We start from the raw sequence: 18,496 nt of genomic DNA on the forward strand, positions 1-18,496 counted from the left end.
AAATTCCTTCCTTGGCAGTGTGTGTTGATGTCTTGTCTACAGATGACACAATTATTCACTTACCAACATTTTGTCCAAGCGTAAGAACTCATACTTGTTGGTTTATGGTTCATACCTTGTGCTCTTGCCTAGAGTTTTATACACTCCTGGCCACACTGACGATCACATGGCTTTACTCCTGGAAGAGGAAAATGCCATCTTTTCTGGGGATTGCATCCTAGGAGAAGGGTCGACAACATTTGAAGACCTCTATGATTATATGAACTCCCTAAAAGAATTACTCAAAGTCAAAGCTGATGTCATATATCCAGGTGAGTGTTTCACTTTCTTTCATCCATTGATAAGCACACATGCTGATTCCAGAACTTGCTATTGCAATTAGTGTCAAGATAACACGAACATTTAGATATGTCTCTTGGCATGAAACTGGTGATTTCTTTGAGTGTATACCCAACAGTGGTACAATTAGATCATGTGATAGTACTATTTGCAAGTTGGTTGGTTGGTTGGTTGGTTGGTTTTTTTTGTTTGCTTGGTTGGTTGGTTGGTTAGTTGGTTTGATTTGGTTGGTTGGTTGATTTGATTTTGTTGGTTGGTGGTTGGTTGGTTAGTTGGTTTGATTAGGTTGGTTGGTTGGTTTGATTTGGTTGGTTGGTGGTTGGTTGGTTGGTTAGTTGGTTTGATTTGGTTGGTTGGTTGGTTGGTTGGTTTGATTTTATTGGTTGGTTGGTTTGGGTTCAGTTGGGTTGGTTTCCGTGGTTGGTTGATTGGTTGGTTGGTTGGTTGGCCGGCTCTGTTTTTTAAAGTATTGAGGATGGAACCCAGGGACTTGTACATGATAAGCAAGAACACTACCTCCAAGATATATCCCAGCTCTGTTTTTCATTTTATGGGGAACCATCTTGCTTATTTCTGTATTAACCACACCAATTTACAGGTTTTTTCTCTTTTTTATTGGATATTTTGTTTACATTTCAGATGTTATCCCCTTTTCCCGTTTCCCCCCACACCCCCCAAAAGCCACCTATCCCCTCCCCCTCCTCCTTCTTCAATGAGGATATGCCCCCACCCACCCACCAATTCCCTCCTCCTCACCTTGAAATTCCCCCACAGTGAGGCATCCAGCCTTCATGGGACAAAGAACCTCCTCTCCCACCTACGGCCGAAAAGGCCATCCTCCCCTACATATACAGCTGGAATCATGGGTCCCTCCCTATGTGCTCCCAGGCTGGTGGTTTAGGCCCTGGAAGCTCTGGTTGGTTAATATTGTTGGTCTCCCATGGGTCCAAAACCACTTCAGCTCCTTCAGTGTTCTCTCTAACTTCTCCATTGGGAACCCCATGATCTGTTCTATGGTTAACTGTGAGCATCCACCTCTGTATATGTCAGGCTCTGGCAGACCTCTAAGGAGACAGTTATATCAGGCTCCTGTCAGCATGCACTTCCTGGCATCTATATCAGTGTCTATCTTTGGTGACTGCACATGGGATGGATACCCAGGTGGAATGGTCTCCAGATAGCCCCTCCTTCAGTTTCTGTCCCACACTTTGTCTTTATATTTGTTCCATGAGTATTTTGTTACTCCTTCTAAGAAGGACCCAAGCACCCACACTTTGGTCTTCCTTCTTCATGAGCTTCATGTGGTCTATGAGTTGTATCTTGGTTATTTCAAGCTTCTGGGCTAATATCCACTTATCAGTGAGTGCATACCATGTATGTTCTTTTGTGATTGGGTTACCTCATTCAGGATGATATTTTCTAGTTCCATCCATTTGCCTAAGAATTTCATGAAGTCATTGTTTTTAATAGCTGAGTAATACTCCATTGTGTAAATGTACCACAGTTTCTGTATCCATTCCTCTGTTGAAGGACATCTGGGTTCCTGCCAGCTTCTGTCTATTATAAATGAGGCTGCTATGAACATAGTGGAGCATGTGTCCTTGTTATATGTTGGAGCATCTTCTGGGTATATGCCCAGGAGTGGTATAGCTGCGTCCTCAGGTAATACTATGTTCAATTCTCTGAAGAACCACCAGACTGCTTTCTATAATGGTTGTACCAGGTTACCATCCCACCAACAATGGAGGAATGTTCCTCTTTCTCTACATCCTCACCAGCATCTGCTGTCACTGCATTTTTTATCTTAGCCATTCTGACTGGTGTAAGATGTAATCTCAGGGATGTTTTGATTTGCATTTCCCTGATGACTAAGGTTGTTGAACACTTCTTTAGGTGTTTTCAACCATTCGAGTTTCCTCGGTTGAGAATTCTTTGTTTAGCTCTGTACCCCATTTTTTAATCAGGTTATTTGGTTGTCTAGAGGATAATTTCTTCAGTTCTTTGTATACATTAGATATTAGCCCTCTATCAGATGTGGATTGGTAAAGATCTTTTCCCAATCTGTTGGTTGCCATTTTGTCCTATTGACGGTGTCCTTTGCTTTACAGAAGCTTTGCAATTTTTTCCCCTGTGCCCATGTGTTCAAAGCTTTTCCCCATTTTCTCTTCTATTAGATTCAGTGTATCTGGTTTTATGTGGAGGTCCTTTATCCACTTGGACTTGAGCTTTGTACAAGGAGATAAGTATGGGTCAATTTGCATCCTTCTACATGCTGAGCTCCAGTTGAACCAGCACCATTTGTTGAAAATGCTGTCTTTTTCTCACTGTGTGGTTTTAGCTCCTTTGTCAAAGATCAAGTGACCATAGGTATGTGGGTTCATTTCTGGGTCTTCAATTCTATTCCATTGATATTCCTGCCTCTCTCTGTATCAATACCATGCAGTTTTTATCACTACTGCTCTGTAGTACAGCTTGAGGTCAGGGATGGTGATTCCCACAGAAGTTCTTTTATTGTTGAGAGTAGTTTTTGCTATCCTGGGTATTTTGATAGTCCAAATGAATTTGCAAATTGCTCTTTCTGACTCAATGAGGAATTGAATTGGAATTTTGATGGGGATTGCATTGAATCTATAGATTGCTTTTGGCAAGATGACCATTTTTACTAAATTAATTCTGCCAATCCATGAGCATCGGAGATCTTTTCATCTTCTGAGACCTTCTTCAATTTCTTTCTTCAGGTACACTAAGTTCTTGTCATACAAATCCTTTACTTGCTTAGTTAGATTCACATCAAGGTATTTTATATTGTTTGTGACTATTGTGAAGAGTGTCATTTTCCTAATTTCTTTCTCAGCCAGTTTATTTTTTGAATAGAGGAAGACTACTGATTTGTTTGAGTTCATTTTATATCCAGCCTCTTTACTGAAGTTGTTTATCAGCTGTAGGAGTTCTCTTTTGGAATTTTTGGAGTCACTTAAGTATACTATTGTATCATCTTCAAATAGCAAAATTTTGACTTCTTCCTTTCCTATTTGTATCCCTTTGGTCTCCTTTTTTTGCCTAATTGCTCTGGCTAGGACTTCCAGTACTATATTGAATAGGTAAGATGAGAGTGGGCAGCCTTGTCTAGTCCCTGATCTTAGTGGGATTGCTTTAAGTTTCTCTCCATTTAGTTTGATGTTGGCTACTGGCTTGCTGTATTTTGCTTTTACTATGTTTAGGTATGGACCTTGGATTTCTGATCTTTCCAAGACTTTTACCATGAAGGGATGTTGTATTTTGTCAAATGCTTTCTCAGCATCTAGTGAGATAATCATGTGATTTTTTCTTTGAGTTTATTTATGTAGTGGATTACATTGATGGATTTCCGAATATTGAACCATCCCTGCATTCCTGGGATAAAGCCTACTTGATCATGATGGATAATTGTTTTGATGTGCTCTTTGATTCGGTTTGCGAGAAATATTGAGTATTTTTGCATCAATATCACTAGGGGAGATTGCGCTGAAGTTTTTTTTTTCCTTGTTGTGTCTTTGTGTGGTTTAGGTATGACCCTAATTGTGGCTTTATAAATCGAATTGGGTAGTATTCCTTCTGTTTCTATTTTGTGGAATAATTTCAAGGGAATTGGTATTAGGTATTCCTTGAAGGTCTGATAGAATTCTGCACTAAAACCATCTGGTCCTGGGCTTTTTTTGGTGGGGAGACTTTTAATGACTGCTGCTATTTCTTTAGGGGTTATAGAACTGTTTGGATGGTTTATCTGATCCTGATTTAACTTTGGTACCTGGTATCTGTCTAGAAAATTGTCCATTTCATCCAGATTTTCCAGTTTTGTTGAGTATAGGTTATTGTAGTAGGATCTGATGATTTTTTTTAATTTCCTCCGTTTCTGTTGTTATGTCTTTCTTTTCAGTTCTGATTTTATTAATTTGGATACTGTCTCTGTGCCCTCTGGTTAGTCTGGCTAAGGGTTTATCTATCTTGTTTATTTTCTCAAAGAACCAACTCCTGGATTTGTTGATACTTTGTATAATTCTTTTTGTTTCTACTTGGTTGATTTAAGCCCTGAGTTTGATTATTTCCTACTGTCTACTCCTCTTGGGTGTATTTGCTTATTTTTGTTCTAGAGATTTTAGGTGTGCTCTCAAGTTGCTAGTGTATGCTCTCTCCAGTTTTGTTTTGGTTTTTTTTTTGGGGGGGGGAGGCACTTACAGCTGAGTTTTCCTCTTAGCACTGCTTTCATTGTGTCCCATAAGTTTTGGTATGACAAGCCTTCATTTTCATTAACTTCTAAAAAGTCTTTAGTTTCTTTATTTCTTCTTGAGCCATTCATCATTGAGTAGAGCGTTGTTCAGTTTCCACCTGTATGTGGGCTTTCCATTGTTTTCGTTATTATTGAAGACCAACCTTAGTCCATAGTGATCTAATAGGGTACAAGGGATTATTTCAATCTTTTTGTATCTGTTGAGGCCTGTTTTGTGACCAATTATATGGTCTATTTTGGAGAAGGTACCATGAGGTGCTGAGTAGAAGGTATATTCTTTTGTTTTAGCATGAAATGCTCTATAGATATCTGTTAAATCCAATTGGTTCATAACTTCTGTTAGTTTCATTGTGTCTCTGTTTAGTTTTTGTTTCCATGATCTGTCCATTGTTAAGAGTGGGGTGTTGAAAGCCCCCACTATTACTCTGTGAGGTGCATTGTATGCTTTGAGCTTTAGTAAAGTTTCTTTTATATATGTGGGTGCCCTTGCATTTGGGGCATAGATGTTCAGAATTGAGAGTTCATCTTGGTACATTTTTCCTTTGATGAATATAAAGTGTCCTTCCTTATCTTTTTTGATTACTTTTGGTTGAAAATCGATTTTATTTGATATTAGAATTGCTATTCCAGCTTGTTTCTTGGGACCATTTGCTTGGAAGATTGTTTTCCATCCTTTTACTCTGGGTTAGTGTCTGTCTTTTTCACAGAGATGCATTTCCTGTATGCAGCAAAATGCTGGGTCGTGTTTATGTAACCAATCTGATAGTCTATGTCTTTTTATTGGAGAGTTGAGTCCATTGATATTAAGAGATATTAAGGAAAAATGAATGTTGCTTCCTGTTATTTTTGTTATTAGAGACAGAATTATGTTTTTGTAGCTATCTTCTTTTGGGGTTGTTGGAAGATTACTTCCTTGCTTTTTCTAGGTTGTAGTTTCCCTCCTTGTGTTAGAGTTTTCCACCAATTATCTTTTTGAAGTGCTGGATTTGTGGTACAATAATGTGTAAATTTGGTTTTGTCATGGAATATCTTGATTTCTCCATCAATAGTGATTGAGAGTTTTGCTGGGTATAGTAGTCTGGGCTGGCATTTGTGTTCTCTTAGGGTCTGTATGATATCAGTCCAGGATCTTCTGACTTTTATAATCGCTGGTGAGAAGTCTGGTGTAATTCTTATAGGTCTGCCTTTATATGTTACTTTACCTTTTTCCCTTACTGTTTTTAGTATTTTTTCTTTGTTTTGTACATTTGATGTTTTGATTATTATGTGACAGGAGGTATTTCTTTTCTGGTCTAAACTATTTGGAGTTCTGTAGGCTTCTTGTATATTTATGGACATCTCTTTCTTTAGGTTAGGAAAGCTTTCCTCTATAATTTTGTTGAAGATATTTACTGATCCTTTAAGTTGGGAGTCTTCACTCTCATCTATACCTATTATCCTTAAGTTTGGCCTTCTTATTGTGTCCTGGATTTCCTGGATGTTTTGGGTTAGGAGCTTTTTCATTTTGCATTTTCTTTGACAGTTGTGCCAATGTTTTCCATGGTATCTTCTGCACATGAGATTCTCTCTTATAATCTCTTGTATTCTGTTGGTGATACTTGTTTCTATGACTCCTGATCTTTTTCCTAGGTTTTCTACCTCCAGGGTAGTCTCCCTTTGTGATTTCCTTATTGTTTCTACTTCCATTTCTAGATTCAGATGGTTTTGTTCAATTCCTTCACCTGCTTAGTTGAGTTGTCTTGCAATTCTTTTAAGAGATTTTTGTGTTTCCTTCTTTAAGGGCTTCTACCTGTTTACCTGTGTTCTCCTGTATTTCTTTAAGGGAGTTATTTATGTCCTTCTTAAAGTCCTCTATCATCATCATGAGAAGTGATTTTAAATCTGAATCCTTCTTTTCCGGTGTGATGGGGTGTCCAGGACTTGCCATGGTTCGAGAACTGGGTTCTGATGATGCCAGATAACTTTGGTTTCTGTTGGTTATGTTCTTGTGCTTGCCTTTTGCAATCTGGTTAATTCTAGTGCTACCTGTACCTACTGTCTCTAACTGGAGTCTGTCTCTCCTGTTATCTTGGTTGTGTCAGAACTCAGAATCTAGCTGTTTCTGTGATTTTGTGATCTTGAGATCCTGGGTGGAAGAGCTCCTGGGACTCAGGCTGCCTCTGGGATCCTGAAATCCTATGATTCTGGATGTGTTAGAGCTCCTGAGAATCTGGCTTCCTCAACTTCTCTGAGTGCAGTGGTTCCTCTCAGATGGGTTAAGATATGGTGTCTTCAGGGGAGCAGACCAGCTAGGAGTCTGCCCTGGCAAAAAGGCCAAATTACAATTTCATCAGCAGAGTTCAAAAGTTCTCTTTCCCTATGTCCTAACTAGCATTTCTTGTTTCTCCTTTTCTGAAAATAGCTCTTCTAACTGGAATGAAGTAAAAGCTCAATGTAGTTTGGATTTGCATTTCTCTGGTGGCTGATGGTATTAAATATTCTTTTTATGTATTAGCTATTTGTACTTCTTTTGAAAATTGTTTCTTGGACGTAGTTTTGGGTATGATGCTGCATGCTGCAACAATAGTACTTAAGGCAGGAGGATTACATGATAAATTACTATAAATCCAAGGCTAGCTCTAGTAACACAGCAGATCCTAAGCCAGGCAGGACAATGTGATGAGATCCTATCTTTATTCATTCTCCCACTTACTGACTGCATTATTTGTTCTTTTGGTGTTTTGTTATTGTGTGTACATGTGTGAAAGAGAGACTGAGAAATTGACCAACCATGCCATGGCAGGTCAGTGGCTGGGAGAGTTCTTCTCAGTCTGTAGGCTTTCTTCACACTACTGATTGCTTCCTTTTTGGCACAGAGCTTGTTTGTTTGTTTTTGAGAGAGGGTTTCTCTCTGTAGCCCTGGATGTCCTGGAATTTTCTCTGGAAACTAGGCTGGCCTCAATCTCAGAGATCCACCTGCCTCTGCCTCCCAACTGCTGGGATTATAGGTGTGAACCACCACCACCCAGCTGGCACAAGGAAATGGGCAAGAACAGATGAAGAGGCAAGCACAGCTGGCTCGCCTCTTCATCTGTTCTTGCCCATTTCCTTGAGCTGTAGAGTCCTTTTCAGAAGTCTCTCCATGTTTTCCCTTTAAAGTATCTGCCCCATGTTTAGCTCCAGTGGTTTCAAAGGTCCATGTTGTACAATAAGATCCTTGATCCTTTTGGGATGTTATGGTTTGGTTTGGTTTGGTTTGGTTTGGTTTGGATTGGATTTTTGCCTTTTAGTTTTGTTTCTTTTTTGGTACAAAGTGAGAAACAAGGCTTGTGTTTAATTCTTCAGCATATGTGTATCCAGTTCCCTCCTTACTTTGCTAAGAAGCTGTCTTCCCAACATTCTGTTTGGCGCTGTAACGTAGCTATGGGGTTTACTTCGGGGTCCTTCATCAGGCTGGGATCAAGTTTTGTGCTAGACCATAGTGTTTTGGCTGCAGTAGCTCTGTAGTATAGTTTGAAATCAGATACTATGATACCATCCAGCACTGCTCAGAGATGCTTTAATTATTTGGGGTCTTTTGTTAATAAACTTGTTAACTGTTCTTTCTGTTTGGATAAAGGATGTTACCAGAATTTTGATGGGGATTTGTACTGAATCTGTTTACCATTTTGGGTAATATGGCTGTTTCCACAATATTAACTCTGCCAATCCATGAACACAGATTTATGTCTTCTCCCAGTTATTTCTTTTCTACAGTGCTTTATAGTTTTCATTATAGAGGTCTTTCATATCTTCTGTTAGGTTTATTGGTGTGGTTTTGTTGACCTTGTTGTTGTTGTTATTGCTGCTGCTGCTGCTGTTATTGTTATTGATCAGGAGTAGGGAAGAGGTTACTGTGAGTAAGATTATTTTCCTGGTTATGTATCTGACCTGGCTTTCTCCTTTATGTCTTAGTGCATTAGGTCATGTTGTCCTCAAGGAAGGATAAGCCAGATCCTTCTTTAAATTTGCATCTTCCTTCATATACTTAATTGTTGTACTGGGACCATGGTACCTGACAGAAACAACAAAAGATAAAGACTTATTTTGACTCATACTTGTAGAAGGTTTAAGGCCATCAAGGCAGGGAAGGCCTAGTGAGCCAACTCAGTCCATGGCAGCCAGAATGTATAGCAGAGAATATTCACACCTAGGAAGTAAAAACCAGGAGCCATGAATGACTTGGATAGGCCCAGTCCTAGTGACTGACTTCTGCTACATAGCCCACCTCTGAAAGACCCTATGTACGCCCAAGGAAAGCACCACTAGCTGCAGACTGGATACTCAGAGGACAAGCCTGTGGGAATGTTTACATTCAGATCACACCTGCATCTCTTTCTATTTGCTTCTTGACCCAGGTAAGAATTCAAACACTATAGACAAGTGCTGTTGGTGTATGCCTTCAGTCCCAGCACTTGGGAGGCAGAGGCAGGCAGATGGATCTCTGAGTTCAAGGCCAGCCTGGTCCATAGTGGGAGTTTCTAGACAGCCAAAGAGACTCCCTGTCTCTCTCAAAAACAAGCAAACAAACAAAAGAATTCAAAGACTGTATTGAATTGGAGTAGACAGTGAACATCCTTGTCTTGTTCTTAAGGTTAGAAGAAATCCTTTGTTTTCCCCCAGTTTGTGTGTTAGCCACTAAACTTATCACACATTGCATTTATTATGCTCAAGTGCAGTGCTTCTAGCCGCCATTCTGCAGGGCTTTTATCATGAAGGGGTGCTGAATCTGTCAACTTTCTTTTTCTTCTGATGAGATGTTCATTAAAGATAGGGACCTTTTATGCCTTTGTTGTTGGATCATTGTCCAACAACACCAGCAGCAAGGTAACGCTGGATTAGTGTCCTGGGTCCTTTTCTGTCTTGAGAACAGTTTGAAATCACTGGTCCTCATTTTCCTTAACTGGCTGTTGCTCCTCAGTCATGAATTCTGGTCCTAGAAGTCTCAGTCACACCAGATCCCTACAGTAGATTTAAGGCCTTCCAAAATTGCGGGCCTCTCCTACAGCTGGGAATGCCAGGCTGCTAACATCAGGACTGCCTCCCTTCCCTGTGGTTGCAGCGTCAGCTTCTCTCCTCAGGAGCTGGGTGCACCTGGAGATCGTTTGAAGCCCACCTCTGAATCATGTTTGTGTGTGTGTGTGTCCATGCTTCTTAGAAGTCCCTTGCCTCTTTCTTGGTTCTCAGGCTCCTCCTTCCTTCTCCCTCAGTGCAGTTTGATTTGTTACCCTGACTCTTCTCACCCATGAAGCTAAACAGAGGGAGCTCCTAATGGCCACCCCACCCTATGTCTTTAAGTTCTGCCTCTGGCTCTTTCCTGGCTGAGAGCCACATCCGTAGCGTTTTCTGTAAGGAGTGTTCTTCAACATCCGCACAGCTGTTGACAAAACTGTTACAGCAAAACAAGCTTACATGAGGACAGGAAGGTGCCTCAATCACAATTGTTATTAACTGATTCTGACTTCTCTCATAAACTACATCTTAGCTGTCAAACCTTGTGAATCACTTGTCCTCTGAACTTTTTTTTAACTCACAATGTTGGTATGTCAGGTTTCCATAGCAACTGTAAAATGGTACATATATGATCTCCAGAAGAAGAAACTGTTATATGTCAGATATCACTGCACTGGTTACAATATGAATGTTCTCTCTGTCACAGAAGCTAAGGAAGAATCCAGCAAGAGTCCCAGAAGGGAAAGGGGAATTGCTTAAATTTCTAACTTACTCCTAACAAAACAGCCATGGGAAGATCTGTCAGTTCACATACATTCTCCCATGAGTTCTCCATGCTCAGGAAATAGTAAATTCACCATATGGCTGGGGGGGGGGGGCGTGTTGATGTGACAAGGGTGGGGTAGGCACTGATGACTGTCTGTGATACAAGGAGCAGCTGCTTGGACACTCCTGAGCTAGAGACCAAGAGGCTACCTATGAAGGGTCTCTATGTTTGCATCCAGTGAACCTCCTGTATTATTAGCAAGGAAGTTGTCTTTATGTAAATTATTCTCTGTCACCATAGTTACCATATAGTAAAGACTGCATTCCTGCAGGTATCATCCAGGGGCCTTTATAGGTCTGTGCTTAACAAAGCCCTGTGAAGTAGATGATGAAACAGCTGCAGAAACAGGCTCAGAGAGACTCACTTTTTCTCACAGGGCTAAGAAGGAACAGCCTGTCACAAAGCAAAGTACAGTGTTCTGTATGTGATCCTAGGTTAGCCTACTTCTGGATGTTTTGTTCTCAAAGATTTTTAAAATCCCTATTGGAGACTTCTGTCCCATGCTGCATTGTTTAAAGAGCAGGCAATTTCAGGGTAACTGCATCTGAGTTGCTACATTGACTATAAGATTTTAGATCTACAGTAGGTCTTAGCCTGCTTTTTTTATGCTTTTTCAATCTTTTGTTAAGACCCATAGTGGTTAAGAACTGCCTAGTGGGAGTCTCGGCTCCTCCCCTTGTTAGCTGTATAGCTGTAGGCAGGTCATATTCCTTCCCTGTGGATAGTAGTAGTACCTGCCTCATGGAGTCCTTGTAAGCACAAGGTGCGTCAAGTATGCGAAATCATGCCGAGCACCTGGAGAGCACTTCACATGGTACCTACTGTTACTGTGGCTCCCGTGTCAGTGCATGTGTTATTGCTAAAATCGACCTTATATTCTAAGGTACATAATGCATTACATATTTTCATTTGATATAATTTGCTAAAGGTTTTTGGCATTGGACACAATTTTTATTGTTGCCATCAAATCCCCAGGCTATCTGTAATATAGTGATTTTTATTAGCATACATTGATTATATATAATAATCAGTTTCCTTATGACGTTTTCATAGGTTATATACTGTATTTTGAGGGGCTCAGTGGTTAAGAGTGTGGGCTGCTCTTTCAGATGATGGAAGTTCCATTCTCGTGTCCAGTGGCTCCAAAGGACCTGTGTCACCATCTCTAGAAGAGCCAGTGTAACCTCTGGCTCCATAGGCACCCACGTGCCCATTCACAGGCATGTGCACATGTGGAGTGAATATTTAAAATTCTATTTTGGTGATTTTTACCTAATATGTTTCTTGTCCCCTTCCCATTCCCACTGAACCCTTTCTTCTTCCCAAATATCCCTCCCCTTTCTACTTTAATGTCTCTCTGCGGTGAGCCAATGGTTTCTTAGGGTTGCTCACAGGAGCATGGGTGACAGTTGTTCTCAGGAGGAGCAGTGACAGTTTACCAGTGGCTACACTACTGAGCTGAACTGCCTCCTCCTCTCGGGCAACTGTCAGCACAGCAGATGCTCAGGGAGAGGCGGGAGTCTGGAGAGACCTTCTCCTATCACAGACAGTGGACCGGCCACTTCTGAAGGTCCTGTGTGCAGTCTTTCCATCTTAGCCCTGTGAGCTCCCCAAGCAGTGAGTATGTGTGTTCTTAGAGGGCTTTTCAGTACAGCATATGAATTACTTTTAAATAGAGTAAAGTAGCTTTGTACTTAGTGTTTCTTATTCGGTTGCACTAATTTATATTATTTTTTTAATTCAGGACATGGCCCAGTAATCCATAATGCTCAAGCTAAAATTCTGGAATATATTTCTCACAGAAATAACCGAGAAGAACAAATTATTACATTATTTCGTGATAACTTTGAGAAATCATTTACAATGAATGAACTTACGAAAATGGTTTACAAGGTAACTGGCTTTCCTCGTCTCTGTACGTGGCCACTCCACAGTATCATGCAGTAAGCTGGATGGTAAACTTAATGCAGCCCAGGTGTAAACAAGTGTTCTGATTCTCTCTCTCTCTCTCTCTCTCTCTCTCTCTCTCTCTCTCTCTCTCTCTCTCTCTCTCTCTCAAGACAGGGTTTCTCTGTGTAGCCCTGGCTGTCCTGGAACTCACTCTGTAGACCAGGCTGGCCTCGAACTCAGAAATCCACCTGTCTCTGCCTCCCAAGTGCTGGGATTAAAGGCGTGCGCCACCACCGCCCGGTGGATCGAACTATCTCAAAAGAGTGAATGAGACAAAAAGACAACCCTTTGTAAACATCAGCATCTCTTTGTAAATATCAATGTTTTAAGATAAATCTAAGGAAAAATATTCAAGACGACAGTAAATGCTAATGAAGTGGAGTAAATACAGAAAAATCAGTCTTCAAAAAGAGGAACAAGCCAGCTGACTTATGTGCAATGAAACAAACAAATCCACTGAATTTTGACTGATATAGTCTGACAATCCTGGCTAAATATTTTTAGGAAGCTGAGAAGCAGAGTATTCTGGTTACAGTCCCCTGCTGTGGTAAAGCTCTCTGACCACTTGTGCAGGGAAGGATTTAGCTGGAGAATAGCTGCAGGTCACAGTCCAGCACTGAGGCAAATCAGGGCAAGAACGCAAGGCAGGAACCATGGCGGAGCTGCTGCGGCTAACCTTATCTTATCTTATATAACCCAGAACCCAGCTGCCTAGGCATGCTGCCTCCCACAGTGGGCGACCCTTCTAGGTCAATTAATAATCAAGACAGTCCCCACAGACACACCTACGGGACAGTCTAATTCTGGCAGTTCCTCAACTAACTCTCTCCTGTCACATGTCTGTGGACTGTGTCACCATGACAATTAAAGCTAACTGGGACACAGACAAAGAGAGTTTAGTCAAGAAAATTGGCTTCAGAATTATAATCCTTATTTAAATAATAAAATAAGATTTTTCTTTATTAAAACAACATGTCAATATTACATTATTTTAGCAAGAGTAAAGGGAAGTTGAGAGTCATAGGACACAAAGATATTATCATAATACCCAAAAGAGCATAAAGCCAACTTAAGATTATTCAAAGCTAAGAAGAAATCTTTATACTCATTCCTTTGTTTATAAATATTAATGAATTTCTACTGTGTGTCAGTATGCTAAATACTAAGAATTCCATAGTGAACGAAATTTGTGGCATTTAACTATTTTATCTATAGAAATATAAGAGAATCGAAGTAAACAAGACCATTTGCAAGGTAGAAATTGTTTAAGTTGGTATTATATTTTTTATTTGATTTTGCTTTTTTGAGGCAAGGTCTCATTATGACAAGCTGATTTCAGACTCACAATGGCCAAGGATGACCTTGAACATCTGACCATCCTGCCTCCACCTCCTGAGTGCTGAGATTACCTGTGTGCTGCTTGTACCATACAAGTCCCATCCAGTTACTGTGTGCTGGGGTGGGACTTGTATGGTAGGAAAACTGTCAACTGAGCCACATCCCTGACTTAAGTTAGCACTATAGTGTGCTCAGGTTAAAATTTTTTTCTGTTGTGTGTCTTGTTTTAAAGATTCCAAATAATTAAGTATTCTTTAGAAATGAAACTCCTTTTATCCTGTTTTTCTTTCAGGATGTTCCAGAGAATTTGCGTAAGATGGCAGAACGTAATCTCTTGCTTCATTTGAAAAAACTAGAGAAAGATGGAAAGATATGTATGTGTCCTTCTGAATTTTAATGCACTTTTCTCTTAGTATTTAAATAATTTTGCAGGTGCTTGAGGTTTTTTTAGTTAGAACAGTGCTCATCTGAAGTCTCCTTAAATATCATATTCAGCGGAGAAGTAAGGTCCAAGTCCTCTGCCTTAGTGACACTCAGTGCTGGGAGGACAGCCTCTCTCCTAGGCACCAAGGCCCAGGACACTAGCATGAGACACTTGAGAACAGGCATGGGTTTTAAGTGCTGGTAGAAACAGTGGTGTCAGAGGTGGTAAAGTAGGAGTTCTATATCTGTTTCCTAATGGTAAATGAACTTGTCAAATCAGGCATTTTTATAAAAGTCTAGTACTTAAAATCAAGAAGTGAGTCAAAGCTTGAATTGTGTGTAGAAGCCTCAGTCATGTGTTTACCTACAAGAAGAAACTCACTTTATCAACAAAATTCCTTTAAGGAAGGTACACTTTTTCTTATTATAAAAAAAATTGAGCCAGGCGGTGGTGGCGCACGCCTTTAATCCTAGCACTTGGGAGGCAGAGGCAGGCGGATTTCTGAGTTTGAGGCCAGCCTGGTCTACAGAGTGAGTTCCAGGACAGCCAGGACTACACAGAGAAACCTTGTCTCGAAAAAAAACAAAAAAAATTTTTTTTGAAATCCAGTGATATACTTATCTCTTGTTTTTACTTTCTTTTTTTTTCTACAGTTTACACCACAAGTCCTGACAAGAAATGGAAAGCTGTCCTTTAGTTTCAGATCAATGAAGTTCTCTCTTGTTTTGCTTTTAGAAGATGGTATTTTCTTTTAGCTATAGATTATGTATTTATAGAAAATATCAAATGTGCAACTTTGAAAATAACCGTTGATACCTTTGTAAAATATGTAAATTATATTTTATATCTGTAGGACAGATTACTGATCTAAAACCTTGGTCTTGGAAGGTTTTGTCAGAAATTCAGAATCTAGCACTCATTAACTCCCTATGGGCTAAGTCAAGTGGCTACTTAAGAATAATAAATTTTGAACAGTTCAAACCAGTTAGTATTTTAGAGTTTGGTTATTGTCTTAGGGTCTTTATTGCTGTAAAAAGACCATGACTAAAGCAATCCTTATAAAGAAAAAGATTTTGTTGGCTGGCTTACAGTTCAGAGATTTAGTCCATTGTCATCACAGCAGGAAGCATGGCAGCTTGCAGGCAGGCGTGGTGCTGGAGAAGGAGCTGAGAGTCCTACATCTTGATCCAAAGGCAGCCAGAAGACTATCTTCTGCAGCAGCCAGGGGGAGACCTTTTTTTTTTCTTTTTTTTATTGGATATTATGTTTACATTTCAGATGTTATCCCCTTATCCCATACCCCCCCACCCAGAAACCCCCTATCCCATCCCCCCTCCTACTGCTTCTATGAGGATATGCTCCCACCTACTCCCCCACTCCTACCTCCCCACCCTAGAATTCTCCCACACTCGGTGTTCAGCCTTCATGGGACCAAGGATGGCCTCTCCCACCCATGCCTGACAAGGCCATCCTCCCCTAAGTATACAGCTGGAGTCAGGGATCCCTCCCTATGTGCTCCCAGGCTGGTGGTTTAGACCCTGGGGAGCTCTAGTTGGTTGATATTGTTGCTCTCCTCATGGGGCCACAAACCCTTTCAGCTCCTTCAGTCCTCTAACTTCTCCATTGGGAACCCTTGATCACATCAGTGGGTAGCTTCGAGCATCTGACTCTGGATATGTCAGACTCTGGCAGACCTCCGAGGAGACAGCTGCATCAGGCTCCTGTCAGCAGTGCATGAATTTCAAAGACATAATGCTACATGAGAGAAGACACCAAAGAACACCATGATTCACCTCACATGAAGCACCTACAGTAGGGAAATTCAGAGACGGAAAGAATTGTGAATGCCGTGATTTTGAAGAGAAGGAACAGAGACTCAAGTTTCAGTGAGGGACAGTGTAAAAGGTTTTGGTCATGAATGGTGATGTTGATCACAAAAATACTGTAAACCTGGAAGCATAATCAATGCCAAGTGCTGTCCCTAAAGTGACAGTAATAACCGTAAGTGTCTTCCATAGTGCCACCACCAAAAACTAAAAAATGTGAACATATATCAATAAAATTTAGACAAAGAATTTCATTTCATTGGTATGTGAATAGATTAGTTTACCGCTTAGATTCTCTTCTTTCCCAGAGGGTTGAGTACAAACACCATTCAGTTGGTCAAATCAGGAATAATAAATAATAATAAATAATAAAACAGTTCTCTTTGTTTGCCTTCATTCCACATGTCCAAGTGGTCCCTGTTCTACCTCCAAAGTTCATCACCCTTAGCCGGTCTTAATCCTAGTTGTCATCATCCCTCCAGAACCAGTAAGATGCCTGTTACCTTTTGTTGGGGAAGAAGATTAAAAGGGCATTCTGAGCTGAGAAAAATCTCATTTGAAAACCCATGAAAAGCCAAGTGGTGGTGACAAATGCCTTTAATCTCAGCACTCTGGAGGCTTAGGCAAGCAGATCTCTCTGAGTTCAAGGCCAGCCTGGTCTACAGAGTGAGTTTCAGGGCAGCCAGGGCTAAAGAGACCCTGTTTTATTTTATTTTTTAATAAGATAAAAAAGCTTTCAATTGTTACACTGCCACAGCACACTTCAGATACTGCACGGTGCAAGAAGATCTTTTCAAAGAAGGGGAAGGATGGGAAGCTACCAAATCTATTAGTCGTTTTCCAGCCTGGCAACAACGCTGTAACAAAAGCCGTGACATACATTAAATGCTTTTTACTGGGGACTGTGCCAGATACCTAGGCGACAACGAGGAACAAAACAGCATCTGGGCTTGAGCAAGCTCTTATCCTTGTTATCACGACGACGATGTATGTATCATTATGTTCGTTGGGAGTAAAGAAGAATATCTAAGCTGGTTGGCCTATAGTAGGCTGCTAACAGAATCCTGTGCTTTCTTACAAAGAAAGTGGTAGCTAGAAAGAAATGCAGTATTTGTTCAGATGAGAAAAATTATTCCCGTTGGAATAAACTGTGCTCCTAAACAGAAAAAAAGCATCCTGTGTGCGAACTAATTTCTATCATCATAACCTATGGTACTCGTGATTGAGTCCCAGAGATAATCAGAATCCATGAAAGCATTAACATCACACAGGAACCAGTGTACTAGAGTCACAGACAAGGGGTCCTAGCTATGACCTCAGTGGTGGTACTCAGGAATATGAAGCAGGGGATTTCTCCTTCAAGGCCAGCCTGGGGTATATAGTTAATTCCCTATCTCAAAAATAAGTGAGGATGGATGGACGGATGGATGGGTGAATGATAGATAGATAGATAGATAGATAGATAGATAGATAGATAGATAGATAGATAGATAGATAATTATGTGTATATTAATTTCACTCATGATTTGCACAATGGAGTAATCTTTAGCTGTAGGGAATACAGTACCTCCAGTGGATACCTGATACCACAGACAATATTAAATCCTACACGCACACACACACACCTATAATAGTTTGATTTGTAAAAGACACAGTAAGACATTAGCAATACAGCACTAATCCCATGTATGATAATAAAGGTATGTGCACAGCCGCTGTTGTGCCTCTGATCCCAACACTTGGACATAATGCTACACAGATCTCTGTGTGTTTGAGGCTACCATTGAGTTCCAGGCCAGCCAGGGGCTACAGAATGAGGCCCTATTCAAAAGAAGAAAAAGTAAGGACTCTGTCCCCTTCCTCCAAGTATCTTAGAGAATTTTCTCTTTAGAGGTGCACTCTCCAGCTGCTCTTGGGCAGATCTCAGTTGCCAACATAACTACATTTGTGCTTTGAACATGTTAAGTAAAACCAAGGTTACCTGCATACAAGTACTGACCACAGGCAGCCCTGTCATGCTGACAATCCACAGGGCTCCTGAATGACTAACAGCCATGACACAGATAGTGACATAAGTGGAATACGGGATGACTCATGCTCTGAGTCGCTCAGAACAAGACCGTAGGCAGCTTCACCTCATTATGAAGAACAGCATGCAGTTCAGGTTCCAGGGCCTAGCATGATTAATAGAATTATCTAGGATTACTTTGCCTCAGTAGCAAACGTTTGTCTCCTCCATTACAGAAATGCTGTCCCTCTTTCAAGAACCTTACTCCCCAATTCAGTATACCCAGTAGCTCTGAATTACTCATTTTCGCTTTACTCAGGATTTTATACAGCCGCTTATACAGCCGCTTACTGCCTATAACCTCAGATTGTTTGTAACTCAGTAGCTCTTTGTGTCTCACAGAACTGAAAGGAACACCTAAGCAGATAATTACAATAAGTTTTTGCCATGTTCTCTTATGTTATTGACTGGCCCTTGTGATAATTATTCTGAACAGCCATCTGCTGAGAATCTTATAAACAGGAGCACTGGGCATGGTGACGTTTTG

The 18,496-nt window shown here is 40.6% G+C and overlaps 1 protein-coding gene across 2 annotated transcripts in view; it reads left to right on the forward strand.

Annotated features, from left to right (window-relative positions):
* The window catches only part of Lactb2 (lactamase beta 2), a 41,148-nt gene extending 24,828 nt beyond the window's left edge, over positions 1 to 16,320 (forward strand). Inside the window, exons 4-7 of one of the 2 annotated variants that reach the window (XM_076924345.1) lie at positions 133 to 311; positions 12,148 to 12,296; positions 13,984 to 14,065; positions 14,769 to 16,320. In XM_076924345.1, coding sequence (XP_076780460.1) covers positions 133 to 311; positions 12,148 to 12,296; positions 13,984 to 14,065; positions 14,769 to 14,812 — 454 coding nt within the window. In that variant the 3' untranslated portion in view covers positions 14,813 to 16,320. The remainder of the gene's footprint in view (positions 1 to 132; positions 312 to 12,147; positions 12,297 to 13,983; positions 14,066 to 14,768) is intronic. The other variant, XM_076924346.1, reaches the window with a different exon arrangement.
* Positions 16,321 to 18,496: the final 2,176 nt, after the last annotated feature.

Source organism: Arvicanthis niloticus, chromosome 25 (genome assembly GCF_011762505.2).
Source record: "Arvicanthis niloticus isolate mArvNil1 chromosome 25, mArvNil1.pat.X, whole genome shotgun sequence".
Lineage (NCBI taxonomy): Eukaryota > Metazoa > Chordata > Mammalia > Rodentia > Muridae > Arvicanthis > Arvicanthis niloticus.